The sequence below is a fragment of the Hyperoodon ampullatus genome (genome assembly GCF_949752795.1).
Source record: "Hyperoodon ampullatus genome assembly, chromosome: 19".
Taxonomy (NCBI): domain Eukaryota; kingdom Metazoa; phylum Chordata; class Mammalia; order Artiodactyla; family Ziphiidae; genus Hyperoodon; species Hyperoodon ampullatus.
Window position 1 is genome coordinate 5,845,455 of NC_136932.1, and position 27,857 is coordinate 5,873,311.

Consider the following 27,857-nt stretch of genomic DNA (forward strand, 5'->3'; position numbering starts at 1 on the left):
CTGGGACAAAGAGTGACTTTTTCGTCCAGGTTCTAGTGAAAGGGCTCATTTTCCATATCTTTGTCAACACCACCCTTGGGGATATGTTTAGGATATCCCTCTGTAACTCAGGACTACTTTTCTTCTAGTACTTCTTTAGTTTCCTTTTTGATATTCAGTCTATTTGAGGGACTTCCCTGGCAGAGTGGTTAAGACTCCAATGCTCCCAATGCAGGGGGCACGGGTTCTATCCCTGGTTGGGGAACTAAGATCCCACGTGCCACATGGTGTCACCAAAATTAAAAAAAAAAGTCTATTTGAACTTAACTTTCTGGTAAGATGGGAGGAAGGGGTTAGATTTTTCTAAATTTTTTTCCCCTATATGATTAGCCAGTTGCCCCAATATAACTTATTGATATCATCAAGCAGTTGACTAGTTTATCAAAATATTGTTAAAGTAGGGAATCATTTAAAAAAAAAGTTTATATTTAAAGTTATTTATTGATGTAGGGCCAATGCCTTTTGAGTGTGGAAGAGATGAATTTAGCACCCACGTTTAAAAATCTCAGGAATAAACCTGGTTGGCCCCAGTTAGGTCATGGTGCCTCTCTCTCAGAACTATCACTATGGTCAGGAGCAGGCACATCAGAAAATGATCAGAATAGTTCTCAAAACTATTTTACAGTGAATAGTGAAGAAGGATATATTTTAGACTAAGGAATAGAGTGTAGTGCAGGGGGAAAAAATGGGCAAGAATCACGGGTTGTAATGTCTACAACATTTTATTAAAGCATAAAATTGTTGGAATTAAGCTAAATAGAAAAACATAGTAAATATTTACAAAAAACACTGATAACACCACTCAACTTACACACATATAACGAATGCAGGAAGGTCTTAAAAAGTTTACAAGTTGAAGATTATGGAGATTTCCTCAAACTGGATGTAACAGCTCGCTGCTGAGTATGGCATCAATACAATATATAAGATCTTTGAGAGAATGCTGTCCCTGACTCTTCTGCAATCTAGTGCCTCCTAGAAATTTGTTCCTTGGGAGATTCAGACTCACAGGCAGCCAGAGGGGACAAGTCAAGCGTTGAGATAATCTCAACTTAGGGTCTAATTTTCTTCATCCGATTGACTGTGTTGAGGTTATATAGACACAGCCACGGTGTTTTTCTTCAGCTTATTCAAAAAGATATGAAGAATATGAACAATTTTTCACTGCTTAAAAATTCAGCACATAAAAGGCTGAGCGAGGAGTATTTGGTACTGGAACTACATAAAGTTCTATCTGATGGAAAATTATCTATGAAACTAAGATAAAACAGAAATTAATCATGCTGTATCTCATATTCACAGAAAGTAGGCAGAGTAGAAACTTTTATGTCAAAGTGCTCCAATTTTAACTTAATGAGTGGTCAAACTACATTATGCTGAAGTGACCACGCAACTCTCTAGAGCCCAGAAGAACCTAAAATCAGATTTAAAAGGCAAAGGAAAACAGACTCAGTACATATATAAAGCAGAGAAAACAACAATCCCATGAGATGGTCACTACTTAGACAGTATTATATAAAGATAAGGGACACTTGGGCTCTACTTTATTTTGATGGTTCTGAATTAAAACTACCTTCCCCAAACTAAATTCAAAGGGGAGGAAACAGAGATTCACGTAACTTTAAAACCAGTCTTGGGCTCAATAAGACAATTACTTAAAATAATCACCTCACATTTTAAAACAGATCATCTTCATCTGATTCTTCGAGGTACTTTATAGGTTTCTTTGTCCGTCCAGATTTTGCCCGAGAAGCCACAGCTGAGTCTAAGTCCAGATGGAAGTCATCACTATCCCCCTTGGGTTTCTAAAAGAGAAGAGCCCAAGTAGTTTGTACAATGTCAACCTGACAGCAGAATTTCGATGCAAAAAATATATCAACAGACTACAACTCAAGGAGTTTTCCACCTTCTAATGAGTACTAAGAAACTGGGACTTCCCTGGTGGCACAGGGAATCCGCCTGCCAATGCAGCGGCCACAGGTTCGAGCCCTGGTCCGGGAAGATCCCACTTGCCGCAGAGCAACAAAGTCCGTGCACCGCAACTACTGAGCCTACGCTCTAGAGCCTGAAAGCCACGACTACTGAGCCCACGTGCCATAACTACTGAAGCCTGCATACCTAGAGCCCGTGCTCCAAAAGAGAACCACAATGAGAAGCCTGCATACTACAACGAAGAGTAGGCCCTGCTTGCGGCAACTAGAGAAAGCCCACGTGCAGCAATGAAGACCCAAAGCAGCCAAAAATAAATAAATAAATTTAAAAAAAAAAGAAAGAAATAGACCGAAGGCAACTCTCTCACTGACTAATTAGTGGCATATTTAACTTTTTTTTACAACTAAACTACATAGGGTAAAAGGCTAACGGACTATGGGATTTAAATTTATTTCCTTAGAAATGTGCCAAATTATTAGGAGCAAAGCTTGGTTATGTGCTTCAAACTACCTACAGCAAAAGGCCTGACTAGGGTAAATACCTTGCTTGCGACTGCCTTAGACATCATTTCCTCAAAATTAGAGTCGGAATCGTCAGAAGTGGACGGCTTCCTTTTGCGCTGACTCTTGGTTTTGGGGGGATTAGGCTTTTTAGAGACATCAGAATCCAAGTCTGGATCCTTTTTGGTTCCTTTTGGTGCAGCCCTTTTTTTGGCCCCTGTAGTAGAGGTGGAAGGCTGACCTGCAAGTGAACACAGGAATTTGTCAGGGCCACTCTTAGCTGAATTGTTCCCACAGTGAACCTTCTTTAGCAACCTGTTGACTGCTTATATTTAACATAGGAAAAGACAACCTAACAGAGATGAAATGCATTAGAGAATCAAAGTATTCTTAAGCATGATTTTTCTGTAGGTATATGCTTCATGTTAAACATTTGCAACTGTTTCTAACTCCCATCCCTGTCATAGAAATGAGCTAACACCTGGCATTTTGAGAAACATGCTATTTTTAAACCTTTTAACTAGCAATTTTGATTATGAAGATCTAAAGATTTGTTTTCATTTGGTAAAGGCTTAATTTCAATATCTACAGTAAATTTGGGGAATAAAACATTGAAGCTGACTTGTGGCAGCCAGTAGTTAATCCCAATATTAACCCACATCTCAAAGACGGAGGCTCACTTTTTGCTGCCGTCTTCTTCACTGTCACATTCTTTTTAGGAACAGGGTTTATGGTTTTAGTTGCAGCTGGGAAATCAGCAGCAGGAGAGGTTGGAGGAGGTGGTGCATCATCCTTGGCATCACCAGCGTTAAGGTCCGTCACTTCAAATGGAAAGGAAAATAGTACATATAAGCAATACCTGAAAGTCTGTTTACTGCTTTTGTCCCTGCTCTGAATGTCTATTTAAACACAAAGTCTGTGACTTTCCTGGAATATTTGAAACACACTTTTATAACTCTGTTCTAATTTCTGAGTTCTTCATGAGCAAACAGTATTTTTTTGTACCTCTAGCACCTGGCAAGCAAATGATTACTTTTAGTATATTAAATGTAGAACCTATGTATGTGCAAAACTAAACCTAATGAACAATATCAATGTAATGCTAACAAGAGCCCACATTTACTTTCAAAGACAGGACTTGGATAATGTAGGCCGGGTTAGAAGCCGGGTGGACCTGAGTGCTCTAGTAAAGCAGACATCTCACTATTTGTACTTAACATACCTGATGTGGCACTTTTCTCTGGCTTCAGTTCTTTGTTAGTATGTCTAGAATAATAATAATAAAAAAATCCTGATGACCAATTCTAAATGTGTCAAACCACAAAGAATATATCATCAACTATTAAAACAACCACGATAAAATCCCTATTAGAGAGGATACTTACTTTGGGGAAGTTTTGGTCCTAGGTGGACTAGCATTTGATGGGACAAAATCTTCATCTTGAGTGTTTTCATCAGAATCTGAGAAATCTTCATCTGAATCCAAATCCATTGTGAATTTGGTTTTTGCTGTTAAAAATATACATATACAAAGGATCAAAGAGGATAATAGGAGAAATATTTAATCCACAGATTAATATAACATTTCCTGAAGATATAAGCTTCAGTTTAATCTTCTAAAAGATGTTTTAGTTTCTCCAAAATGTAATTACTGCTCTAAGATATAACAATTTCTGGGATTATGTGCCTTGAAATAGATTGCCCATTCAAATCTTTCAGAACATGCAGCATGTTCTTCACTCTTCCTTACTTGCTGCTCTCCGTGGCTCTTTTTCTCGGGGAGGGATATCAAAATTACTTTCGTTACTGCTCATATCTGATTCCGAATCAGACCAGGGGTTTCTCTTTTTGGCTTTCTTGACTGGTTTAAATGGCAATGTAGTTTGTTTCTTTGTCTTGGTACCTGGAAGGGAGATAGGAATTAACCATGTTTACATATTCTTTGACTCACTTTTCTCCATCTATCATCCATCCATCCTTCAAATATTTATTGAACCTCTGTGCCAGTACTGGGAATAGAATGGTGAACAGAAAAGGACATAGTCCCCCTTTCTGTGGAGCTTATAGTTTGGTTATCTAATCCCATATATAATAATAATCCCACATGGTATATATGTTTACATAGGGCATGTAGTATGTATGCATATGTATATAAATAAGAGGCTTTTGCAAGAAAGAGATGCTTGAGTTAACTAGTTGAAGGGAGGTGGATGACAAAACATTCCAGTTTAGGAAATAACATGTACAAAGCCCTGTGAGAAAACATAGTGCACTTAGGAAACTGAAAGAAATCCATTATGGCTGGAAAACAGAAGTCAGAGGGAGAGTGGCTGGTCTTCTTAAAAAATCTTTGGCTGCACCCCGTGGCATGTGGGACCTTAGTTCTCCGACCGACCAGGGATCAAACCTGCGCCGCCTGCATCGGAGGGCGGAGTCTAACTACTGGACCACTGGGGAAGTCCCAAGAGAGTGGCTGGTCTTGTTAAGGATTTTGTTTTAAACAGGGAACCAATATGACCAGATTTGCATTTTAGAGAGTTCTCTCAGGGGCTTCCCTGGTGGCGCAGTGGTTGAGAGTCTGCCTGCCGATGCAGGGGATGCGGGTTCGTGCCCCGGTCCGGGAAGATCCCACATGCCGTGGAGCGGCTGGGCCCGTGAGCCATGGCTGCTGAGCCTGCGCGCCCGGAGCCTGTGCTCCGCAACGGGAGAGGCCACAACAGTGAGAGGCCCGCGTACCGCAAAAAAAAAAAAAAAATAATAATAATAAAGAGTTCTCTCAGACTGTAGTGTGGAGATGGGAAAGGCACAAGAAGAGATGCAAGATCAACAGAAGGTTACTGCTGAAGTCAAGGCAAGGGAAACAACTCAAAGGGAACAGAATGGCTAGGCCCAAACCTTGAAGAGCATTTAATGGCTGAGTTAAGGAGGTTTAAAGTCACTAAGTCTTGTTAATTCTTTTCCTCAAATGTCTCTCATACCAATCCTTTGCTATTTATTTCCCTCATCTAGGCCCAAAGATAAGGACAGACTCCTTACTGACCTGACTTAGTCCTTTCTTCATACACCTACCTATTTCATATCTCCTAGTTGAATCTAATCTTATCCACCCTCCTCCAACAACCTGGTTTTCTAACTCTCCATAATCTGGTTTAACTATTTTCTACTATTTTCCACTCTGTTAAGGGGCCTTCTCATTGTCCCATGCATATTATATGTCCATTTGCCTTCTCCCAGTCTAGAATACCTAAATCTTACCCAATCTTTAAGACTCTAACCCAAGTTTTACCTCTTTCACAAAGCCTCTACAATCTGCATGTACCCACACTGATCTCACCTTTCTCTAAATCCCTACAATGGCTAGTATGTACTGCTTTACCTTTCTTTCCTGATAAACCTCTTGAGGGTAAGTGCCATGCTTCCCCACTTCTTGTGACCTCACAAGATTTGAGATAGTGATGGGAAACGTGAATGCTCAAAATACTTATCTGATTCACTGGTTTATATGCTAATTGATTGTTAGGTAGGTTTAAAGTTAAATATGTGCTGCATTATAAGGCCAATATATAATTTTCCACAACACAGCACAGACAACATACTTTTATTACTTCTTTTTAATACTAAGATGTTTCCATTTGTTTTATTCATCTTTGTATTCCCCACAGAACTGAACGTTATCTATCAAAAGTAGATACTGAAGGATAGACATATACATCAATCAATGGAATAGAGTTAAGAATCCATAAATAAACCTTAATATTTACGGTCAATAGATTTTTGGCAAGGGTGAAGACAATTCAACAGGAAAGAAGGTTTTTCAATATATGGTGCTGGGTCAACTGGATATCCACATGCAAAAGAATGAAGTTGGACCCCTTTCTTATGCCATATACAAATTAATTCAAAATTACCTAAATGTAAGAGCTAAAACTAAAAACTCTTAGAAGAAAATAAGGGGTAAATCTTTTCTTTCCTTATGCCATATACAACTTAATTCAAAATTACCTAAATGTAAGAGCTAAAACTAAAAACTCTCAGAAGAAAACAAGGGGTAAATCTTTTCTTTTCTTCTTTTTCGCCATGCCTCACAGCTTGTGGGATCTTAGTTCCCCAACTAGGATTGAACGCGAGCCCATAGCAATGAAAGCATGGAGTCCTAACCACTAGACTGCCAGGGAATACCCTAGGGGTAAATCTTAATGACCTTGGATTTGGCAAAAGATTAGATATGACACCAAAAACGTGAGCAACAAAAGAAAAAAAAAAGATAAATTAGACTGAATCAAAATTAAAAACTTGTGCTTCAAAGGACACCATCAAGAAAATGAAAAGATAATCCACAGGCTGGCAAAAAGTATTTGAGAATCATATATCTGATAACGGTCTGGCATCTGGAATATAAAGAACTCTTACAAGTAACTCAACAATAAAAAGATAAATAACCCAATTAAAAAATGGGCAAAGGATCTGAATAGACATTTTGCCAAAGAAATATAAAAGCCCCAAAGTGGAAACAATCCAAATATCTAGCAGTTGATGAACAAATAAATATAATGTGGTATATTCATACAATGAAAAACTATTTGGCAACAAAATAGAATGAAGTATTGATACATGTTACTACATGGATGATCCTTGAAAACATTATGCTAAGTGAAGAAGCCAGCCACAGAAGAACATATTATATGATTCCATTCATATGAAATGTCCAGAATAGGCAAATCTAGATACAGAAAGTAAACTGGTGGTTGCTTAGAAGGAGGGGGAGTTGGGAGAAAATGGGGGGGCTGACCACTAATTGGGTACAGTGTTTCTTTCCAGGACAAGAAACTGTTCTAAAACTGAGTATACTAAAACCACTGAATGGTACACTTTAAATAAGTGAATTTGGTATGTGAATATCTCAATGAAGAAGTTAGAAAAAAGTAGATATTCAGTAAAGGCATAATCAAATGGTTAACAGAATTGTTACTTCTATTTAATTTACTGAGTGAGTGTTAAGTATATCCCAGGCATGGTGTTGAACTCTAGGGATAAAACAACATGACTAAGATATGGTGACTGTCCTCAAGAAGCTTTACATACGAATATATTACATATATTAAAACCTCATAACTGGCTAGAAAGTGAAATCTAATAAACTGAACATTTTCTTTAGATCCCAACAAAGTATTTCATTACAGAATGATCTCTTCTAAAATAAATCAGATCCCAAGGACAATGTTAAGGAAGTTCAAGTATACTTCAGACATAGCCCTTCTTCACGTACCTCAATAAGAACTCTTGAACGTCTATATGGAACGTACTAGGTAATGAACATAATTTAGTCTCAACTCTATATGATTTTCCTTAAAATGTTTTAATACCTGGTTCTCTTTTCTGCTTCTTTTCTAATCTCTGTTTTAGGCCTTCTATTTCCATCCCATTCTCCTGAGGGCTTCCTTCAGTATTTTCATTCTAAAAGATAGCAAGACAAAAATGGTTAAGTTCTGCTCATTTATTATTTGGAATAGTATAAGGTCAAATATACAAATATACGTCTGGTCAAAGAGTGATTTTCTTTTTCTTTGTATTTTGGCTAAGAGCTCTGAATAAAGAAGGGTATGGGTATGACTTTTTCAAGATACTTAAACATTAAAAAAATCAGGCTCATAAGAAAGGAAAGTTATGATTAGTTGACAAATTCCTGACTACGGGACTAGAAGTTTTATGACTAGTTCAATTTTAAGTGGAAAAATATTTAAAGTGTTTTATGTATAATGCTTTCAAGAGTATTACCTTAATTTTTTTTTTAATTTTCTTTTCTGCCTCTGCTTTCATCTCTATGGTCACTTGGGGGATGACTCTTCGTCCACATGGAGAAGGCAAAACTTCTGCCTTTTGTGTTTTTTTCCCCTTTGCTTTCCCACCTTTCCCAGGAAGTCCTATTTGTTCATCTTGTTTCTCCTTTGCTTCAACAGCCTACAAAAGGTTGATATAAGAAAGCAAGTTTATAAGCTAACAAAGACATTACAGCCTCGATGCCACTTTATAGGGACAGAATAAAAGGCAACGGTTAAACTGATTTCAATTTGTTACATCTTAACATAAATTTGTGATAAGCTGTTCTATCAAGTATACCACCAACATTAAGGCACACTTTATAAACTCAATTAAGAAATAAGAAAGGATGTGATTCCAGTAATGTACATTTATCCAATCAACTGATTACAAGTTGGACATCCAAACTGAAGTACAATATTATAAATCTACATGTTAGGCCTTTTATCTTAATTTATGAAATACTTTTTCTTATGTTAATACTGGAGAACAAACCACACTAGCAATTTTGGTAACAGGATCTCCTGAAACTACTGATTAGCTAGCCCTGAAGGAAACTGTTTTTGTCCTTTCAGGCTTACTTGAGGGACTGGGCTGGTTTTCTTCCACGTTTGAATTCTCTTTATCTTCTCAGTTCCAATAGGTCAAAAATCAACTCCTGCCCTTTCCCCTCTTTGTCCAAAAACTTTTAGGTATTATGTTTCTTGGCACCATTTACTTTATTCTAACTAGTTTCTAACAATCTGTTATTTTGTGTTATCTTGTAATGTATCTCCATGCCTCCTATGTGCTTTCTATTGCCAATTGTGAAATTTCTTGACAAAGAGGTACATTGCTAGAATACATTATTTCATTAATAAAAATTCTAACACAGGCATTATAAACTACACACCTCCAGCTCTTCAATAAAAGCAGCCAAGTCTTCTTTCCACAAATCTGATGGACTCTTTCTCTTTAATGTTTCTAGCTCTTGCTCCTTCATAAGATAGTCAGAAAATTAAGTTAATTTATGTGCATACACAGCATTTTCCCAAAGCACACAATTTACTTTCACCATTAGAATACAACCAAGCAACAGGTACTATCCATCCACAACTCACTTTTTCATTTCTTAGTCTGCACAGTTCATCTTTCTTTTCCTTGGTTAGATACCAAAGAGGCATATCAAGAAGGTAGTTGAAGGTTGGTCCAGAATCTGTTACAGAGTCACTCTTTTCAGTTTCCTTTTCATTGTCACTCTCTTCATTTTCTTCTTCATCTGGAACCTAAAGGAGAAATTAAAATGTAGCTTTAATAGGAAATGTGAAACATAGACGTTAGACTACACATAGACTTTAATAATACGGAAAATGCTAACCAAGAAATTACCTTTTGCTGGGCTTCTTTCCAAGCCTTCACAGGATCCGAATCATAACCTCTTTGAATCAGAACTTTAATTAATTCTTTCTTAGGCTTGTTTTCTGTTTAAACAAATGTGAACAGATAGTAGTTTTGAGCAATATTTTAGGTAAGGGATAAGGTTTTACCATATTAAGTGAAAAGATTAAAACTGGAGATTAAACTGTCTTCTTGCATAAATTTGTACATCCTGGTGGATGGTCAAGTCTGCTCCCTAAACCACTGACAAATGTAAATTACCACAAGGGGGCAGTCAAATCATATATGAGGTAGTGACTTAATCATAACTTGAATAACAGAAGACAATCAAAACCTTTATTTCTGATAAATATTGACCTCAATTATCTTCCCTGGTCTTTTATTTTTAAAATTTATGTATGTATGTATTTATTTATTTATTTTTGGCTGTGTTGGGTCTTCACTGCTGCTCACGGGCTTTCTCTAGTTGTGGTGAGCCGGGGCTACTCTTTTTTTTTTTGCGGTACGCGGGCCTCTCACTGTTGTGGCCTCTCCCGTTGTGGAGCACAGGCTCTGGACGCGCAGGCTCAGCGGCCATGGCTCACAGGCCCAGCCGCTCCACGAACCCGTGTCCCCTGCATCTCCAGGCGGACTCTCAACCACTGCGCCACCAGGGAAGCCCCGGGGCTACTCTTCGTTGCGGTGCGCGGGCTTCCCATTGCGGTGGCTTCTCTTGTTGCGGAGCACGGGCTCTAGGCACGTGGGCTTCAGTAGTTGTGGCACTCAGGCTCAGTAGTTGTGGCTTGCGAGCTCTAGAGCGCAGGCTCAGTAGTTGTGGTGCATGGGCTTAGTTGCTCCGTGGCATGTGGGATCTTCCTGGACCAGGGCTTGAAACCATGTCCCCTGCATTGGCAGGAGGATTCTTAACCACTGTGCCACCAGGGGAGTCTCCTCCCTGGCCTTTTAATTTCAACACCCGAGTGGGCAAGTTTTTAGTGCCACCCATTCAGACATTGATTTCTCTTGATTATAGTCCCCTATAATGCATTTGTTCCCTTTTTTCTATAACACCCCTCTCCCAATGTTTACTGCAGTCAATTAGTTAGACTTTGAGGGACACTGAGAGTTACTAGCTATAATAGAGTGAGGTTTCGAGTACCACCTTTCATCAATTAACTTGATATAGGTCACACTTTTAGGCCCTCTATATTTACTCCTCAAGAAGACTGGATATAGCCTCTAGTATTTCCTAAATTCCAGTCAACTAAATACTATCTTTACTTTTTATTTTTCTTTGAGTCATATCCAATATTACTTATTTTAGCTTTGTCTTAAGCAATAATATCCGTGAAATTAGGGGACTGATATGCCATTGTTATTGTATTTTAAAATATCCATGAAAATGAACATGTAACTACTAAGTTAAACATTTTCATGTACCATCGGAAAATGATCCTGTGATCACTGGTAACTTGTATTGTCATGTTTTGGGACTTGCTACTACAACCCATAGTTACCTGGCTTTTCTAGTTTACTCTGGCCAGAGCTGAGCCATTTCTTTTAACCTTCCAGCTTTAGTCAAAACTGTTTTCTTCCTGGTTACTTAAACTCTGATTTAGTTGCTTCTAGAATGTCTTAAAAAAATTCCCTTAGACATGACTTTCAGTCTTGAGTATACCATTTACTTATAATATAAGCCACTTAAAATCCTCCTTCCTTTTTTTGTTTTTCTATCAGACTTATCTCTGCTCTTTATCAGTTTACACAGGGACCTCTTCTAGCTCTCTGTTCTCTTCCTGTCTCACGATGCTCAATCTAGGAAAAGCTATCTCTTTTAAACTATAAATGCTTATTTAGGTATTTGAAAGAAATACTTGTACGTGTAACCAGTAGAAATAAACGGATTTTGCCCGCCCTCCCCATCATCCCTCTCACCAAAAATGTTTAAAGGAAGTGAGGCACGATAGTAATTTTAGTACAGGAAGTTATTGTTCCAAAAACATACCAATGATTATTTTGCCATCTATTTTCTCTAAGATAAAGCGAGCCTGATTATTCAGTTTAGCAGATTCAGCGCCAAGCATTCCTAGAAGCCATTCTTTTCTTAATCCATAATATTTAAGCCTGAGTTCAAAGAAGTCTCTTAGAATATCCAACACTGTGTCATATTTCTTTAAACAGCCTACGTGGTCAAAAAGCACCTAGAAAAGAAAAACAAGATTGGAGTCAACAACAGATAAATTGGCTAAACTTTAATGGTTTTAGAGAAATGACTTTATTCTTTGAAACTGTAAAAGTAGCCTAAGATATCCTTTTAAAATTGATATTAATCTTTGATATAAATGGATACATACAAATTTCTTATGAAACAAGACATACCATAGAGTTGCATGTGAGACTAGTTTGGAGTTTGAAGACTTTGTGTAGCCCAACTCTCTCTGTCTCTGCCAGTTTTTCTTCAGTCATCTTCACAACAAACTTCACAGTGGTGTCTGTGTGGTATTCCCTATAATCTGTTATCAGAGGGGGTGTCTTCTCAGTGCCATTCAACATGGGTTCTAGAACCTGTTCTTTATATGTCTAAAGAAAGAAATAATCCTTTTGTAAGTTTCTCAAACATAGGCTCCTGAATATTCAACAAACATCAGTATAAAAAATGTTTCCCTGATCACAAAAATCAAAAAAGAAATCCATAATTACTTACCTGGGTCCATGTTCTGATGGGAAGCTCTGAGATTTCAATGGTTGTAGAATTAAGAATAGCCACTTCACCACTAATCACATATTGATTTGAAGCCAGCTCTTCAATAGTACCCCTGAAGTTCTTGTAACTTGGAAGCTAAATTAGTATTTTAAAAAAGAATATTTTCTAAATGTGATACTAAAACAAATCCCAACAGTATTAAACAATAAATCTAACTAACATTAAACATGAAATAAAATTTCTATTTGTGTCCTCTTTAACCACATCATCTGCTGAATTGAAACCAGAGGAAAACTAATAAGGTTCCTAGTACCACAGAATAGTTACCATTGGCAAAGGTTCTTCTCCATCCATCAAACGTCTGATGTTATTCACAACTTCACGAACATCAAAGTTGGGGATTTTGCAGGACCACCCAGTACCAATTCCTTCAGCGCCATTTACCAGCACCATGGGTATAATAGGAATGTACCATTCAGGCTCAACACGTTGGTTGTCATCATATAAAAACTTTAACGTGTGATCATCTTTTGGTGGAAATAACAACCGAGCCAAAGGGCTAAAGAAAACAAAGAACGTTATTTTAGAAAAATATTGGCTTTGACACAACTTTCATGGAAAGAACATATGTTATCTCAGATATATACATGAAAATTACTTTGGCTTTACTTGCTGACTAATATTCATTTACCAATATTATTTATTGAGTACTTTCTACATGCCAGGCACTGCAGATACAAAGTCTCAGTCTTCAAGGAACTCAGTACAGGGAGATATTCTAGTACAGGCGTTTTGTCAGGCGGTACGGTAAATGCTAAATAGAAAAATAAAGTAGCTAAGATTGAGGGGATGCTAAGGAATGGTAAGCACTTTCTGATAGGATAACATTTGAGCAGAGAAGAAACTGAGAGAAAGAGTACTGCAAGCAGAGGGACCAGTAAGTCAGAGGCCCTGAAGGCATGTTTGACTATAGGCAAAGAGGCCAGGTGTGTTTGAAGCAGAGATAGTAGGAGATGGAATCAAAAGACATGGGGAGTGGGAGCACATATCATATAGGGTCTGGTTTGCTAAAACAGGGCTTTAGTTTTTCTCTGAATGAAGAAGTTGGAAGGTTCTGAACCAGAGTAACCTATTTAAAAAAATCAATTGGCTGCCAAAAGAAAGAAGAATGGTAAACTATAATAGTCTGTATGAATATAATGAATGGGGTGGCTTAGTATTTTTCCAATGTGGAGCCCACAGGGATCAAGTGTGGAGAAAAGGAGTCAAAGGTAACTCCAAATTTTGAGCCTGAGAATTAGAAGGATGGCTTTCCATTTACTGAGACAGAGACTAAGGATATGGTTTTGAACTTACGTTTGAGATACTTATTAGACATCCAGGTGGTAAATGTTGAGAGGGGACATGAAATTTAGAGGATAGGGCTAGAGCTATGAGACTGGATGTACGAGGTACCATCCATGGATGGGAAGGCAGTATAGTTAGTGGAAAGAGGTCTGATGAAGGAGCCCTAGGGCAGGCCAGTATTTGGAGGTTGGGAAGATGAGAAGGACCCAGTGAAGACTAATAGGGAGGAGAACCAACAGTCTGGTGTCTTGGAGGACAAATAATGAAAGAAGACTTTCAAGGATGGAGTGATTACCGTACCCTATGCTGTTGAAAAGTTGAATAAGATGACAGGTGAAAACTGACCACTCATAATGTACTTTCCATAGACTTGTAAAGGAAGTAAAATTTCAACTTGTGGTATTTAAGAAGAATCAAGTTCTTCTTTACTCCGGCTCAAACTCTACAGGGTTTCCCAACCTCGGCACTACTGCCATCTTTGTTCTTTGCCGTGGGGGTGCCACCCTGTGCATTACAGAGTGTTTAGCAATATCCCTGGCCTCTGCTCACTAGATGCCAGTGGCATGGCTCCCTAGTCATGACAATCAAAAATGTCTCCAGACATTGCCACATGTCCCCTGAAGGGTAAAATCTACCCTGGTTGAGAACCACAGCTCTATATGGAGAAAGAGAAGAAAATAAAAGAAATGGGAGTAAAAACATTTATAGTTTGAAAAGGAAACAGTACTTCTAAGGGATACAAAGGCTAAGCTATCAAGCTGAAATAGAATTTTGACTTTCTACTCATTGCAAAGAGTAGCATAGTTAAACTTTAAAGACCTAGTTTTAAACAATTAATAATCCAAGCATCTGCATCAAAAATCTATTTTCCGATTAACTGGATTTTTCTATTTTTGGTCAACTAAATCTCACAATACTTCAAAATTGGAAAAGGCAATTCACAAAAAATCGGAAGCATACCCACCTGAGCATTGTGAAGATGTATCGAGGACTAGCAGAATCCTTGCCACCATGCAGCCTGGTACCAAACTGACCAATGGGCTGCAAGAGGTTCAGATTATTGCTACCCACAAAGTTCTGAGCCAAATTGATAATGGTCATCATTAGTGACATCTGTGGGTGGGGGGAAAAGATTCATTAGTCTAATCTGTAGTCTCTCAATAATAACATGTTTGTTATGAGTGTGTTTCACTATAATCCTGTAAGGTTTTATGAAGTGTAGATATTTATTGGCTTTTCCCAGATAAATACATGGCAGAAGTAGTACCTTAAACCTAAGAATTCTGGCTCCAAGTTCAGGGATCTTGCCTTCCAGTAATTTCTATCAAGTCCTACTCAACCTTGAAGGTATAGCTCCTCTATTCACCCTCAGCAGAATGAAATATTTCCTCTTTTGTGTTAAACACTTTGCTCATTTCTATTCTAGCATGTATCACTCTATTCTAAAGGTGTGTGTGTGTGTGTGTGTGTGTGTGAGAGAGAGAGAGAGAGAGAGAGAGAGAGAGGGAGAGAATCCTCTGGTTAAACTGTGATTATACCTTAAAGGTAGAGAACATGTATGATTTATCTTTGTATACTTGGTACATGCTAAGCATTCAACAAATGTTTATTATGTGAACACTTATTGAGTACCTGCTATATTTTGATTGAAGCAACAAGCAAGACAATCATTACCTTTAAAGTTCTAGAAACTTATAGGCAATCTAATTCTTTAAAACTGTTTTACATAATAAATGCAAAAAAAGCAATTTTAATTACAAAATAAAAAATGAACAGGTGTATGTTTGTATTGATATAAAGTCAAACAATTTAGACATAGATGAAAAATTGGAATGTTGCCCTTTCCAATTCCCAGCGATAACCAAAGTTAACAATTTGGAGTATATCCTTCCTTTAAGTATTATTCTGCCTCTTTTTTCTTTTCCTTCACCTGACAATAGAACATGGACATTCTTCAATGTTAGTACATATAGATTTACTTGTTATATCACTGATTCCATGCATAGATGTGTCATAATTTATAATACTTTTCCAATTGATGGACACTTTCCAAGTCTAAATTTTGGCACAACAAAGTTATAGCGAACATCACTAAATCTCTTTGAACATAGATCCTTGCATATCTTTTGATCTATTATAGTATCCTTACAGGAACATTATTTTTATAAATAGCTTTGTTAGGTCAAAAAATAAGCAATTTTATAGTTTGATATATTTCACCACATTGTTCTCTACTATGGATGTATAGCTTATACTTTCATCAACTGTTTGGAGAATGGCTTTGCAGATATTTCTGCTACAATGGTTTCTGGAAACATTATAGATTATGTGTTTACCTCACCATGATGATAAGAGGACATCTCAGCTACTGACCCAGCTAACTGGGCAACCTTCACCTCTCGCTTGTCATTCCTTTTGAAACATGTAAACAAAACCTTTCTCTGACCTGGTTTCAAACCTTTAAAATGAAAGAAGTGCAAATATTAATATCCTCAAATTAACCATTTCTGGGCATTGATTTCCATCTTATGATAAAAATAGAACTCACCATCCACCATAGATGGGATAGACCTCTCATTATCAGAATTTGAGAACAGGATAAGTTCCTTGTTTATGAAGTCATTGTATGTCAGATATGTGGTAGTTTGCCCATATAAGTAATCCTGAGGAACCAAAGAGAGTATTACATGATCTAGTTTAAAATAAAAAATATCACTGGTCTTAACAATGCTTAATACAAAAATAAAACAAAGACACATGTTAGCATTATCACTTCTATGATAATTGTTAAGTCCCTCAAAAGCAAAGAATTATGAAGTATTTTATATGTTTTAAAGACAAAACGAATTTAATTGCTGCACAATCAGGAAAAAAGTGTATTGACTCTGTAGTTTCTTTCAGGTCCAATACATTTATGCAGCAGTCTAAATAAGAATAAGGATATTTATAAATAGTTATCCGTTAACTTTTTAACCGAGGTACTTATTATTCAGTAACTTTAATTTGCTATAATGTCAATTCTAAAGGTAATAAGTAGTACATTTTATGGGATATATTTAACATTTTTTTACCTCAGGAAGGCCAAGTAACTTTCGTTGCCTTCTATCTTCCATGAAATGAGTTAACCATTCCTTTCGATCATCTATCTGTTTTTTGCTAAAGGCCTACAAATTAGAAGATGAAAAAGATGTCACTGGCACTAATAGGTTCCAAAATATTTCTTCTATAAAAAATTAACAAATAAACAACAAAAACTCAGTTTCTAAAATACCTGGCTCCTTTCTTTGGGATATGCTTACTAAAAACAATCTATTTTATAAAACATTTTATTATATGAAAATTTAAATGTTTGAATTGACTAGTTGAAGCATTGATTTCTAAAACTAGAAGGTATGTATGAAATACACTCAAACTCACCAGGCTGATTGCAGCATCATCTTCAGGACCCGAATATTTGAATTGGATACGATGTCTTTTCATATCTGCAAAGTACTCTTTAGCTTCTTTTGAGGTGCTGGTGCCCAAACCTACAAAACCAAGAACACCAAGTTACTCCATATAATATTGTACAATGGTATATAACAAAATGAGAAGTTCTATGTGAGTTTCATTACAAACCTTTGTAATACTTGACTTTCCATTTTTTATGATTTGGCGTAGAACTCTTCCATTCTTCAAACTCAGGAAGGCTATAGAATGCCATTTCTTGCTTGTTTTTAGACACCTGAGGTAAAAAACACATTGCTGTGGCTTTCCACACTTCTGAGTCCCCTGCATATCATCATGCATCACTGGAGTTATATGTGTATCCAGGGTTGAGGAGTAGGCCTTTAAAATATCCATTATGGCATCTTAGAAATTAGTATACCTTTACAATGGGAGTGATAAATTCCTCCAGAAAACGATGTCGCAGAAGAGAGGGCCAGTTATGATGGATAAAATTAATCAGCAAGCCTTTGATATGGGAACCATCTTGGTCCTAGAAATATTTGAAAAGCCAAAACACAAAAGAATTGTTTAGAAACTAAAAAGATTATGATTGACTTACTGGTAATTTCTCAAATTTTTTTCTATGGGGATTAAAAAAAAGGCTATTCAAATTCAGACTCACTTAACTTATATATGTAATATACATAAAATACAAACATAATATATCTTATTAGATGTGGATTAAAAATAATGAACAAAGCTCCAAGTTAAGTAATTTCCTTTCATGGCAGAAAAGCAATGCAACTATAAGATGTGTTTAATTTAGGTTAACAATCTATAATATTTGCTATCGGGCTTCCCTGGTGGTACAGTGGTTAAGAATCTGCCTGCCAATGCGGGGGACACGGGTTTGAGCCCTGGTTCCGGAAGATCCCACATGCCGCGGAGCAACTAAGCCCGTGCGCCACAACTACTGAGCCCGTGTGCCGCAACTACTGAAGCCCACGTGCCTAGAGCCCGTGCTCCACAACAAGAGAAGCCAACGCAATGAGAAGCCTGTGCACTGCAATGAAGAATAGCCCCTGCTTGCTGCAACTAAGAGAAAGCCAGCGCACAGCAACGAAGACTCAACACAGCCAAAAATAAATAAATAAATAAAATTTAAAAATTTAAAATATTTGGTAACAAATCTGACCTGATCTGTCATAATCATTATCTTCCCATAACGCAGAGTCTTCAATGAATCTTCATCTTCATAGTTTTTCTTGTACTGAAGACCCACAATCTTGATTATACTGTTAATTTCAGCATTTTCCATTATCTGAAATGGATGTATAGCCAAAAAAGTACTATTTTGTTTATAAACTTTAAAAGAACAAAGAATTACAACAGTATATGTTGCTTGGGTTTTCTTGAACTCCAGTATTTTGAGTTATTAGCCTATACTTCAGTAAGTCAGAAAGATCTGTTAAGATATGCTACAGTGTACCCAATTTCCTAAAGTAACAAAAAAATATCCAAGATATATTTCAAAATGCCCAATAAAGGAATGAAATACAAGCATGAAGTCCTGCATTATAAAACTAGATTTAGATTCTGAAGATAGTTTTTATATATTCTACCTGTTTATGAGAAGCTTCTCGAACATTAAGCATTTTTCCTCTAAGAGGGAAAACCCCGTACTTGTCTCTCCCAACCACACCAAGGCCTGAAACAGCCAAAGTTTTAGCTGAGTCTCCCTCTGTCAGGATAAGTGTACACTCAGTGGAGTTTCGGCCTCCTAAAATAAACAAATTAATATTAGCATATTTAGTTCAACCTCAAATATACTTAACTCAGACATGTGATAAAACACAATTTACAATTCATAACAAGTTGGCTGAGGAGTCAAATGGAGCTAAGTAATTGGATACATAGTTTAGCTTAAGTTTGTAAGTTAATAGTCTTAGTTTCTTAGACTAATTTCTCATGACAATTATACTGTTGCTAAACATTCATTTAATCATATTACATTTAGTATATTTGTTGCTGATGAGGTTTAAGACATGCTACCCCCAAACATGGCACCTTGGCATACTGAATATCTTAAGCTGAGGGAGTTTTGAGAAAATGGTAGAAGCAGAAATATCTCTCTGACCTCCCTGCTAAACTTCGCCCCTGAAGCATGTCGTAAGACCCTCATGAGGAGATGCCCTCTTTATACCTGGAGGAAAGGAATATTCTAATCCAAGATTGAGGGTCACCAAGAAGAATCTGAATGAAAAGGCCTTGCTAAGTTTCCCCAAGTTTACTATACTTAGCTCATAACCATTGTCCTATCATATCTTTCCACAACTTTCCATTCTTCATCAAAGCTAGCATAAAGGGCTTCCCTGGTGGCGCAGTGGTTGAGAGTCCGCCTGCCAATGCAGGGGACACGGGTTCGTGCCCCGGTCCGGGAGGATCCCGCATGCCGCGGAGCGGCTGGGCCCGTGAGCCATGGCCGTTGAGCCTGCGCGTCCGGAGCCTGTGCTCCGCAACGGGAGAGGCCACAACAGTGAGAGGCCCGCGTACCGCAAAAAAAAAAAAAAAAAAAAGCTAGCATAAAACCACTTAGGTTTAACCATTTCTTTGGGTCTGCATTTCCTTACAATTTTCTGGTGTCACAAAAAACCATATTAAATAAATTCACATGCTTTTTTCCTATTAATCTGTCTTTGTCAGTTTAATTTTCAGAGATAGCCAGGGACCTAAGAAGGTTGAGAAGACTTTTTTCTCCTCTACATTAGGTAATAGATTACTGTATAAATATTCTTGTTTTATACTCCCAAATAATCATCTCAACACTAATTTTAACAGCTAAAAATGGAAATGACCCAAGTGTTCAATAACAGGGAACTGGTTGATTTTTTAACAAAGTATAAATATTCCATTGAATATTAAGTGTCAAGGGAAAAATATCTACAGTATGCTGTTAATGAATAAAACAAATAACTGAACTACAAGATTTAAAGTTTGGAAACATTATTAAATGTGTACCTGCATCATTGGCATCATCAAGTTTGGGAATTCCTTTGATTCTATTATGTTTTACAGCTGAACACTTCTTGTTTAACTGGACTTGGGCCTTAAATTTCACCCAGTTTAGTACGCTTTCTACAATACCACAGCCAGTTGCCTGAAAATGAGAGGATTCATGTTAGGGAAGAAGAGTTCTGTCAGAAGTCTAGAGTACAAATGAGCTCACACAAAAATAAAAAGAATTCAGAAATGAAAAGAGGTAGAAAAGTAATGTCTGGATAGAGGGTGGCACATCTTCCTGCCTCAGGTTACCACTACTGAGGGAGCTGGTTCCTTTGGGTTCATTCATTCAATAAATATTTACTGACTACATACTTATATTGTGCCAGGCACTGAGCTGCATGTGGAGATCTATTGGTTAAAACAAATTAGACATGGTCCTTGCCCTCAAGGAGTTTAGTTTACAACAAGGAAGACAGAAATAAAATGAGAAATTACAAGTGTGGCGGGTGTTACAGATAAGTGAAAAGCATGTTACATATAGTAATGTATGTCCAGTGTTATATGGGAACAAACTTAGGGAAAGAAGTAGAAAGTAAAGGCTTTCCTGAGGAAATGACATTTAAGACCTAAAGTAGTTGGGGACTTCCCTTTGGTCCAGTGGCTAAGACTCTGCGCTCCCAATGCAGGGGCCTTGGGTTCGATCTCTGGTCAGGGAACTAGATCCTGCATACATGCTGCATCTAGAGTCTGCATGCCGCACCTAAGAAGTCCGCATGCTGCAACTAAAGATTCTGCATGCTGCAACTAAAGATCCCACATACCACAATGAAGATCCCACGTGCCACAACTAAGACCCAGTACAGCCTAAATAAATTAAAAAAAAAAAAAAAAAAAAAGACTTAAAATAGCCAAGTGTAAAGCATTTCAGGCAGAGTAATCCTCTGCCAGAAATGTGAAAAAGCTCTAAGGAGGGGAAGAGTACTCTGCTTTGGAGTAATTTAAAGCCAGTAGAAGTGAAGCTTAGATAATGTAGGAAAAGTGGTACTGAGATGAGGTTGGAAATGGCAGGGTCTTGCAGGCCAAATTAAGGAATTTGAATTTAGATTTATGCAACCTAGTGGTTAGTTGGGGCCTTTGACTAAAACAGGAAATAGTTTTGTTTTCTGGGGGTGGGGGAGTTCCTCGTATGGCGATCAGTTAGTACGGAGAGAACTAATTCAGTTTTGGATGTGTCCACTGAGAGCAACTTTAGGCATTCAATGCTTGGTAAGTAGTTAGATGGGTTAAATTCAGAAGTGATCTAAATTGGTGACATGTAATGGGTAAATATAGATGGTGTATAGATGGTAATTAAGGGCTTGGTAAGACCTGGTAAGAGGTAAGAGTTGTTCTTTTATTTCCTTTTCAGAGTGAGAAGACATGTGGGAGGAAGCTTTATTTCTGCAGGGCTGAGAAGGGCAATGGAAAATAAAGGAAGGTGCTTCTATTTTTTATTTCCCTCCAAGTACTCACAGCTTTGATGAATTTTTCAGTCAATTGGCATGTTGATCCAAAGCTCTTGACTTGTAAAGTCATGTTCTCTTTTGTCTGGGAGTCGAAGGTTGGGTTTTCAATTAAGGCATTCACAAAAATCCACATGTGATTTTTTACCTGCAGTAAAAGTTGATAATAAATCACTAAAAACTTACTCATGCTTTATTTATAGCCTTTCTCTTCTTTCTTGACTTTAGAAAAAGAACACTGTGTTAAAGTATCATACCTGATGTGCTTTCACTGCAACACCACCCTTGTTCTTTTTCTTCACAACATCAACAAGTTTAGTCACAATCTGATCAGCTACATAATCAACATGTCTGCCACCCTAATGAGGAAAAATACCAAACTGTAAATTCATTACCCTCAAAATTATAATAATAAAACATTTAAAAAAATCTAATTTAGCTTCCTTTATGCCAAGGTAGCCAAATATTCAAGTTCATTTTATACATTTAAAACAATAATACTTATATATAAAGGTAAATCATGATTAATAATTCAAAAATAAAATTACCTTGGAAGTAGCAATGCTGTTGACAAAGCTGATTTGCTGAAAGCCTTTTTCACTCATTGTTAAACACACTTCCCACCTGGGGTTTACTTGTTCATGGATAATTTTCAGTGGATTGCCAGTTTCATCTACCTTATCCTTCAGATACATATCTACATAGCTACGGAATCCTTTTATCTAAACAGGAATTAAAAATAATAGTATTAAAAATTTATTTAAAGTAAATTAAATAGTAGATCGTAAAGATTTTTCAAAACGAATGAAATGGTGTTCACTGATGGGCATAAGAAGATGGTCATTAAAAGACACAAAAGGATTTATTTAGGAGATTCTTTGAGAAAGACTTTAGTGAACTTAAAATGGGTTAACTGATTTTAAAAAATGTAGCATAACATTTTCTTTACAGGAACGTATTTGAGAAGTGGTTAAGAAAAATATATGGGATGGAAAAAAAAATCAGCATTGCCTTTGACAATGATCACAATAGTCCCGCCTTGCCCACACCCAGGAAAGTACTTACTGGAAGCTTATTTCCATTGAGAAAGACCTTGACATCTTTAGTGGATCCAGCAATATCATATGCTCTTCTAACCATCAGTGCAACAATATCTTTGTCTAGGCTTTGCATTTTAAACTTAGACAAATCAGGGTGGAAGGTAATACATGTATAATCTTCTGCACTAAAGGGCTTGAGTTCCATCTCACCAGCTCTCCCCATGTTATCCATCCATGTCTATGGAAATAAAGAATAGAGGAGAGAGAAAAAATTCAAGTAATCTCACAAACTAGAGATTGTTTAGTTAGTTGTTTAGACTTGCAAACTTACAAGTCCTAAAAAACCCTCCCAAACAAACAAAAGCCAAAAAACCCCCCAACCCCCCAATATGTTTATAACTTCCCATGATGTAATAGCTTATAAATTATGTTAAACCATTAATACCAATATAAATTGCTATAGTACAATTTATAATCAAGGCACAAGATACCTATTTACTTGCCTGTTTGAACATTTTCTTGTATTCTCTACTGGCTGTTTCCACAGTAAATTTGGTACTGAATATGTTACACAATTTGGCTCCATAGCCATTTCGACCACCTGGGCAAATAAATGTGAAACACTATTTAATTGTTCTTATCTCATTAACAGCTTTACTTCTTAATCACTGGCCATGTTATTCAATTACAGAGATTTATTTCCATGCTTTTAACCTTTATGCCACAGACAGTCATTTAAAAGATGTATTTTTTTTTCAGCAACAAATGTTTTTTATTTTCCTCAATACTCTACCCGTTACTTTCTTTTCTTCATCATCATAGTTACTGGAGGTTAGGAGCTGTCCAAAGATGAGAGCTGGGACATACATCTTCTCAACTTTGTGTTCAACAACAGGAATACCTTTTCCATTATTCCATATACTAATTAAATTATTCTCCCTAAGAAAAGAAGAGTGAAAATTTTTTTTATAAAACAGATGTTAAACTAGTGCTTAATATTTTTTAATATTTAAATATTATCTCTAAAATACATGAGTTCACAAGTCTCAATGTCTTTGACTCTTTTTCATATATACCTTTTGAACTTCAGCATGCTTAGTTCCTAACACTCCTGAAATAGGAGCCAAAAGAAAAAAAAAATCAGTCCTTTTCCAACACCTGGGCAGACACTGATAATATTGAAAAAATAGGAAATTTTAAAATGTTAGGATAAACAAAGGGAAATGATTTATGCCCAATGGAAAGAAAAGGACAAAATTTGGAAACAATATTATTATATCACTTTTAAGGGGATCATCTGTACTGTCCCAGCACCCTTAACTTCCCCACCCAACAAAGTACATTGCAAAACAAATATGAAAGGGCATTATTAATTGTAAACTTCCCTGCTCGCCAATGAAATGCTAAAAATTTATTTGGACTTACTTATCTCTTAGTTATTTTAATTCTCAGAAGATAATATATTTTAGTTATAACCGGAAACAAACTGTGGTTCTTATTGCAAATAGTACTGAGTATTATCTACACAGAAGACTAATTAAATCTAGCTTAACTTTTTTTTTTTTTTTTTTTTTGGCTGTTCGCAGGCCTCTCGCTGTTGTGGTCTCTCCCGTTGCGGAGCACAGGCTCCCGACGCGCAGGCTCAGCGGCCATGGCTCACAGGCCCAGCCGCTCCGCGGCATGTGGAATCTTCCCAGACCGGGGCACGAACCCGTGTCCCCTGCATCAGCAGGCGGACTCTCAACCACTGCGCCACCAGGGTAGCTTAACATTTTTTAAAAGACTATGATATCAAGTGCTTAGGAGCATTTGAGTACATCATTAACACATTTCCCAAAAAGAGCCTAAAGTATAGTTTATGTTATAACTCATCAGGCTAATAACAAGGGGAAGCAACACCCTGACTACCCACAAAGGGGGACATTTATATGCAGAAATGTTAGATCAAATTATGCTCTATCACCACCTGCTGGTTTACTATTTGAATAGCATCATGAGAAAAAGTTACAGCTATAGACTCCAGAATACTTAGAGTAGTTAGTGGAGATGCTTACTAAAATATTTAGGGATGAAGTGTCATAATGTCTGTAATTTATTTTGAAATGATTCAGAAAAAATACAGATGGAGCAAATATGGCAAAGTGTTGATAACTGTTGGATCTAGGTTGTAGGTATCATAGATTGTTCATTTTAGTCTTCTACCTTTCTGCACTTTTGCAAACTCCCATTTAAGAAAAAGCCAACTTTGCTATAAATCAAAGTAAATGCAACTAACAGTAACAATGAGCTATAAAAAACAAAAGACTAAACAAGAGACTTACGGGTCAATTGTGACTCTAATACAAGACATTTTTGGGTCCCTTTGTTTGTTGTCTGCAGCATTGACTGAAAGAAGATAAAATACATATTGGTAAAAAATTATTTTAAAAAACATCCTTTAACTCTAAGACATAAAAAGAAAAAAATCTCAAGCAGCACAGGAATAACAGTAATGAGGTATTCATTTAGCAATTTTTATTCATAGGCCTGTTTCTAGGAAAGAAGTCAACTTCCTAGATTCCAGTAGACTGCTTCACCTTTGCCAACTGTTGTTTGAAAGGATAGGATTTCTGGCTACAGAGGGTTTGCCAGGAATGATACTTCTTAGGAAGGATCTGACCAGTGGATCTTTGTATTAAAGAATATACTCACCTGCATATAGCTGATTCACTTTGTTATACAGCAGAAACTAACACAACATTGTTAAGCAATTATATTCCAATAAAGATGTTTAAAAAAAAAAAAAGAATACACTCACCTAGAATCTCATCAAAGATTTTGTACAAACCAGGAACAAAAGTGACTTCCCTATAGTTAATGCCAATACCTTCGTCGTAAACCCACATTTGCTGGAAATAAGGCAAAGAAATATGGTTACTTTGACCATATATTTATTCTATTTTACCATCATGATGACTGTAAAGTCTTCTGGATTAGTAGGACAATATACATGATAGATTAGGCCAGTTCCAGTGACACTCCAAGTACATGAAGTACAGAAAATTAACCTGGAAAAGTACACATTTTAACTACTTAGTCGCTGCATTTAATGAGCTTGGTTTTACCTGGGTCACTGATTCCACAGAGCCGATGTAGGTGTCTGGGCGGAGCAGAATATGTTCCAGTTGTGTCTTCTTTTGATAGATTCTTTCAATAGACAGTCTTTTCTTAGCATCTTCATTTTTCTTTGTTTTGTTGACTTGCATATTGTCATTTACAGGCTGGCAATTTTTAAAAAATTGAAGAGAAGGTATTTTGAGTCACAGGTTTATCAGAAACCATGAACAAAACACCTATCATAGTGATCTGCTTACACACACTATAACAAATCACAACCTTTTAGTAGTTATCAGTGGAGTCGACATCGTTTTGTACAAACACGGCAGTTTAAGTTACTGCAGCCAGGTTCCCAGGTGTCCTTTATTTTTATTTTTTTTATTAGTTTCTGCTTTATAACAAAGTGAATCAGTCATACATATACATCTGTTCCCACATCCCCTCCCTCATGCATCTCCCTCCCTCCCACCCTCCCCATCCCACCCCTCCAGGCGGTCACAAAGCACCGAGCTGATCTCCCTGTGCTCTGCGGCTGCTTCCCACTATCTATCTACCTTACGTTTGGTAGTGTATATATGTCCATGCCTCTCTTTCCCTTTGTCACAGCTTACCCTTCCCCTTCCCCATATCCTCAAGTCCATTCTCAAGTAGGTCTGTGTCTTTATTCCCGTTTTACCCCTAGGTTCTTCATGACATTTTTTTTTTTTTTAAATTCCATATATATGTGTTAGCATACGGTATTTGTCTTTCTCTTTCTGACTTACTTCACTCTGTATGACAGACTCTAGGTCTATCCACCTCATTACAAATAGCTCAGTTTCGTTTCTTTTTATGGCTGAGTAATATTCCATTGTATATATGTGCCACATCTTCTTTATCCATTCATCCGATGATGGACACTTAGGTTGTTTCCAGCTCCGGGCTATTGTGAATAGAGCTGCAATGAACATTTTGGTACATGTCTCTTTTTGAATTATGGTTTTCTCAGGGTATATGCCTAGTAGTGGGATTGCTGGGTCATATGGTAGTTCTATTTGTAGTTTTTTAAGGAACCTCCATACTGTTCTCCATAGTGGCTGTACCAATTCACATTCCCACCAGCCCCAGGTGTCCTTTAAATTGACATATTATTTTGCCAAGTGTATCTGACATGGAAATATTTTTACGTGTTAGACGCATGGAAGTATTTTTACGTGTTAGACGCATGGAAATATTTTTACGTGTTAGACGCCATCAATAGCATACACCCCCTTCTTTCGCCTACTCCACACATAGTTACTGAGTGCCTACTAGGTCCCAGGCAAATAATAGATTCTAATTCAGCAGCAGCAGCAGCAGTCTGGGAGGCTATGGATCCCATCCTTTGGGCACGTTAAGGTTTTGAACACAGGAGGGATGTATTTTGAGCACCTCGGGGCTGCCGGCTGCACAGTGGGAACCCTGTGCCTTGCTCTGCACTTTCCAAGCTCAGGGGCGTTCAATCCCATTTTCAGCCCAGGTAGAAGAGGAGAGCATCTGTCTGTGCCGCTTAAAGCCCCACGCGGACCATGATCCCACCGATCTACTCCAGGACTAAGTGAATTCCTAGACACAGTAAAACACAACGGCACACCTTAGAAGCCAGGTTAGCCGATAATACTTCACTATTAGCACGAGAAAGGGGTTTCAGCATCTTCGCGATCACGCCGAGCCCAGGGGACCCGGATCGACGCGGAACACCGGCGCCCGGTCAGCCTCTGCCGGACCACAGCCCAGGCGCCTCCCTCTCTCACAGGCAGCCGAAGGGATGCCGGGCCACGTTGAGGCCCCGCGACGCGACCCTTCCGCGAGCCGTACCTGCAGTGGAGACATCTCCATGGTGACGGTCGTGAAGGTGCTCGAGAACCCAGCAAGCGACTAAGCCGGCGCAACCTTTGAGACAACCACGGAGCGAGCCGCTTCTCCACAGACGTTCGGCGGTTAGGAGAGCGCTTCCACTCCGGTTTGAACGTTCCGCTAGCCCGCCCAAACCAGGTAAGCCAATCCCTGAGGCGCTCTCACTGGCACCGATTCGAAAAACCAATCAGAGCTGGCGTTTTATATTCACCAATGA

General features: G+C 37.6%; 1 protein-coding gene across 3 annotated transcripts; it reads right to left on the minus strand.

The window, feature by feature from the left end:
* Positions 1-1,715: 1,715 nt before the first annotated feature.
* On the minus strand, positions 1,716-27,622 carry TOP2A (DNA topoisomerase II alpha; the record flags this gene model as incomplete). Of its 3 annotated transcripts, none has more annotated exons than XM_079724492.1 (35): positions 1,716-1,844; positions 2,513-2,712; positions 3,152-3,292; positions 3,694-3,737; positions 3,857-3,980; positions 4,222-4,374; positions 7,835-7,925; positions 8,247-8,429; positions 9,181-9,264; positions 9,389-9,553; positions 9,657-9,748; positions 11,650-11,845; positions 12,024-12,224; positions 12,349-12,483; positions 12,676-12,907; positions 14,660-14,808; positions 16,032-16,153; positions 16,244-16,358; positions 16,767-16,859; positions 17,113-17,222; positions 17,314-17,419; positions 17,564-17,674; positions 18,320-18,445; positions 18,747-18,904; positions 20,143-20,281; positions 21,640-21,777; positions 21,887-21,988; positions 22,178-22,351; positions 22,695-22,907; positions 23,173-23,270; positions 23,463-23,608; positions 24,991-25,054; positions 25,467-25,557; positions 25,774-25,929; positions 27,602-27,622. In XM_079724492.1, 35 exons carry the CDS (start codon positions 27,620-27,622, stop codon positions 1,716-1,718), a joined length of 4,602 nt encoding a protein of 1,533 aa, XP_079580618.1. The 3 variants fall into 3 exon arrangements, with proteins under 3 accessions (XP_079580618.1, XP_079580619.1, XP_079580620.1); XM_079724493.1 differs by having other exon boundaries at positions 3,685-3,737; XM_079724494.1 differs by lacking the exon at positions 3,152-3,292.
* Between the last annotated feature and the right edge of the window lie 235 nt (positions 27,623-27,857).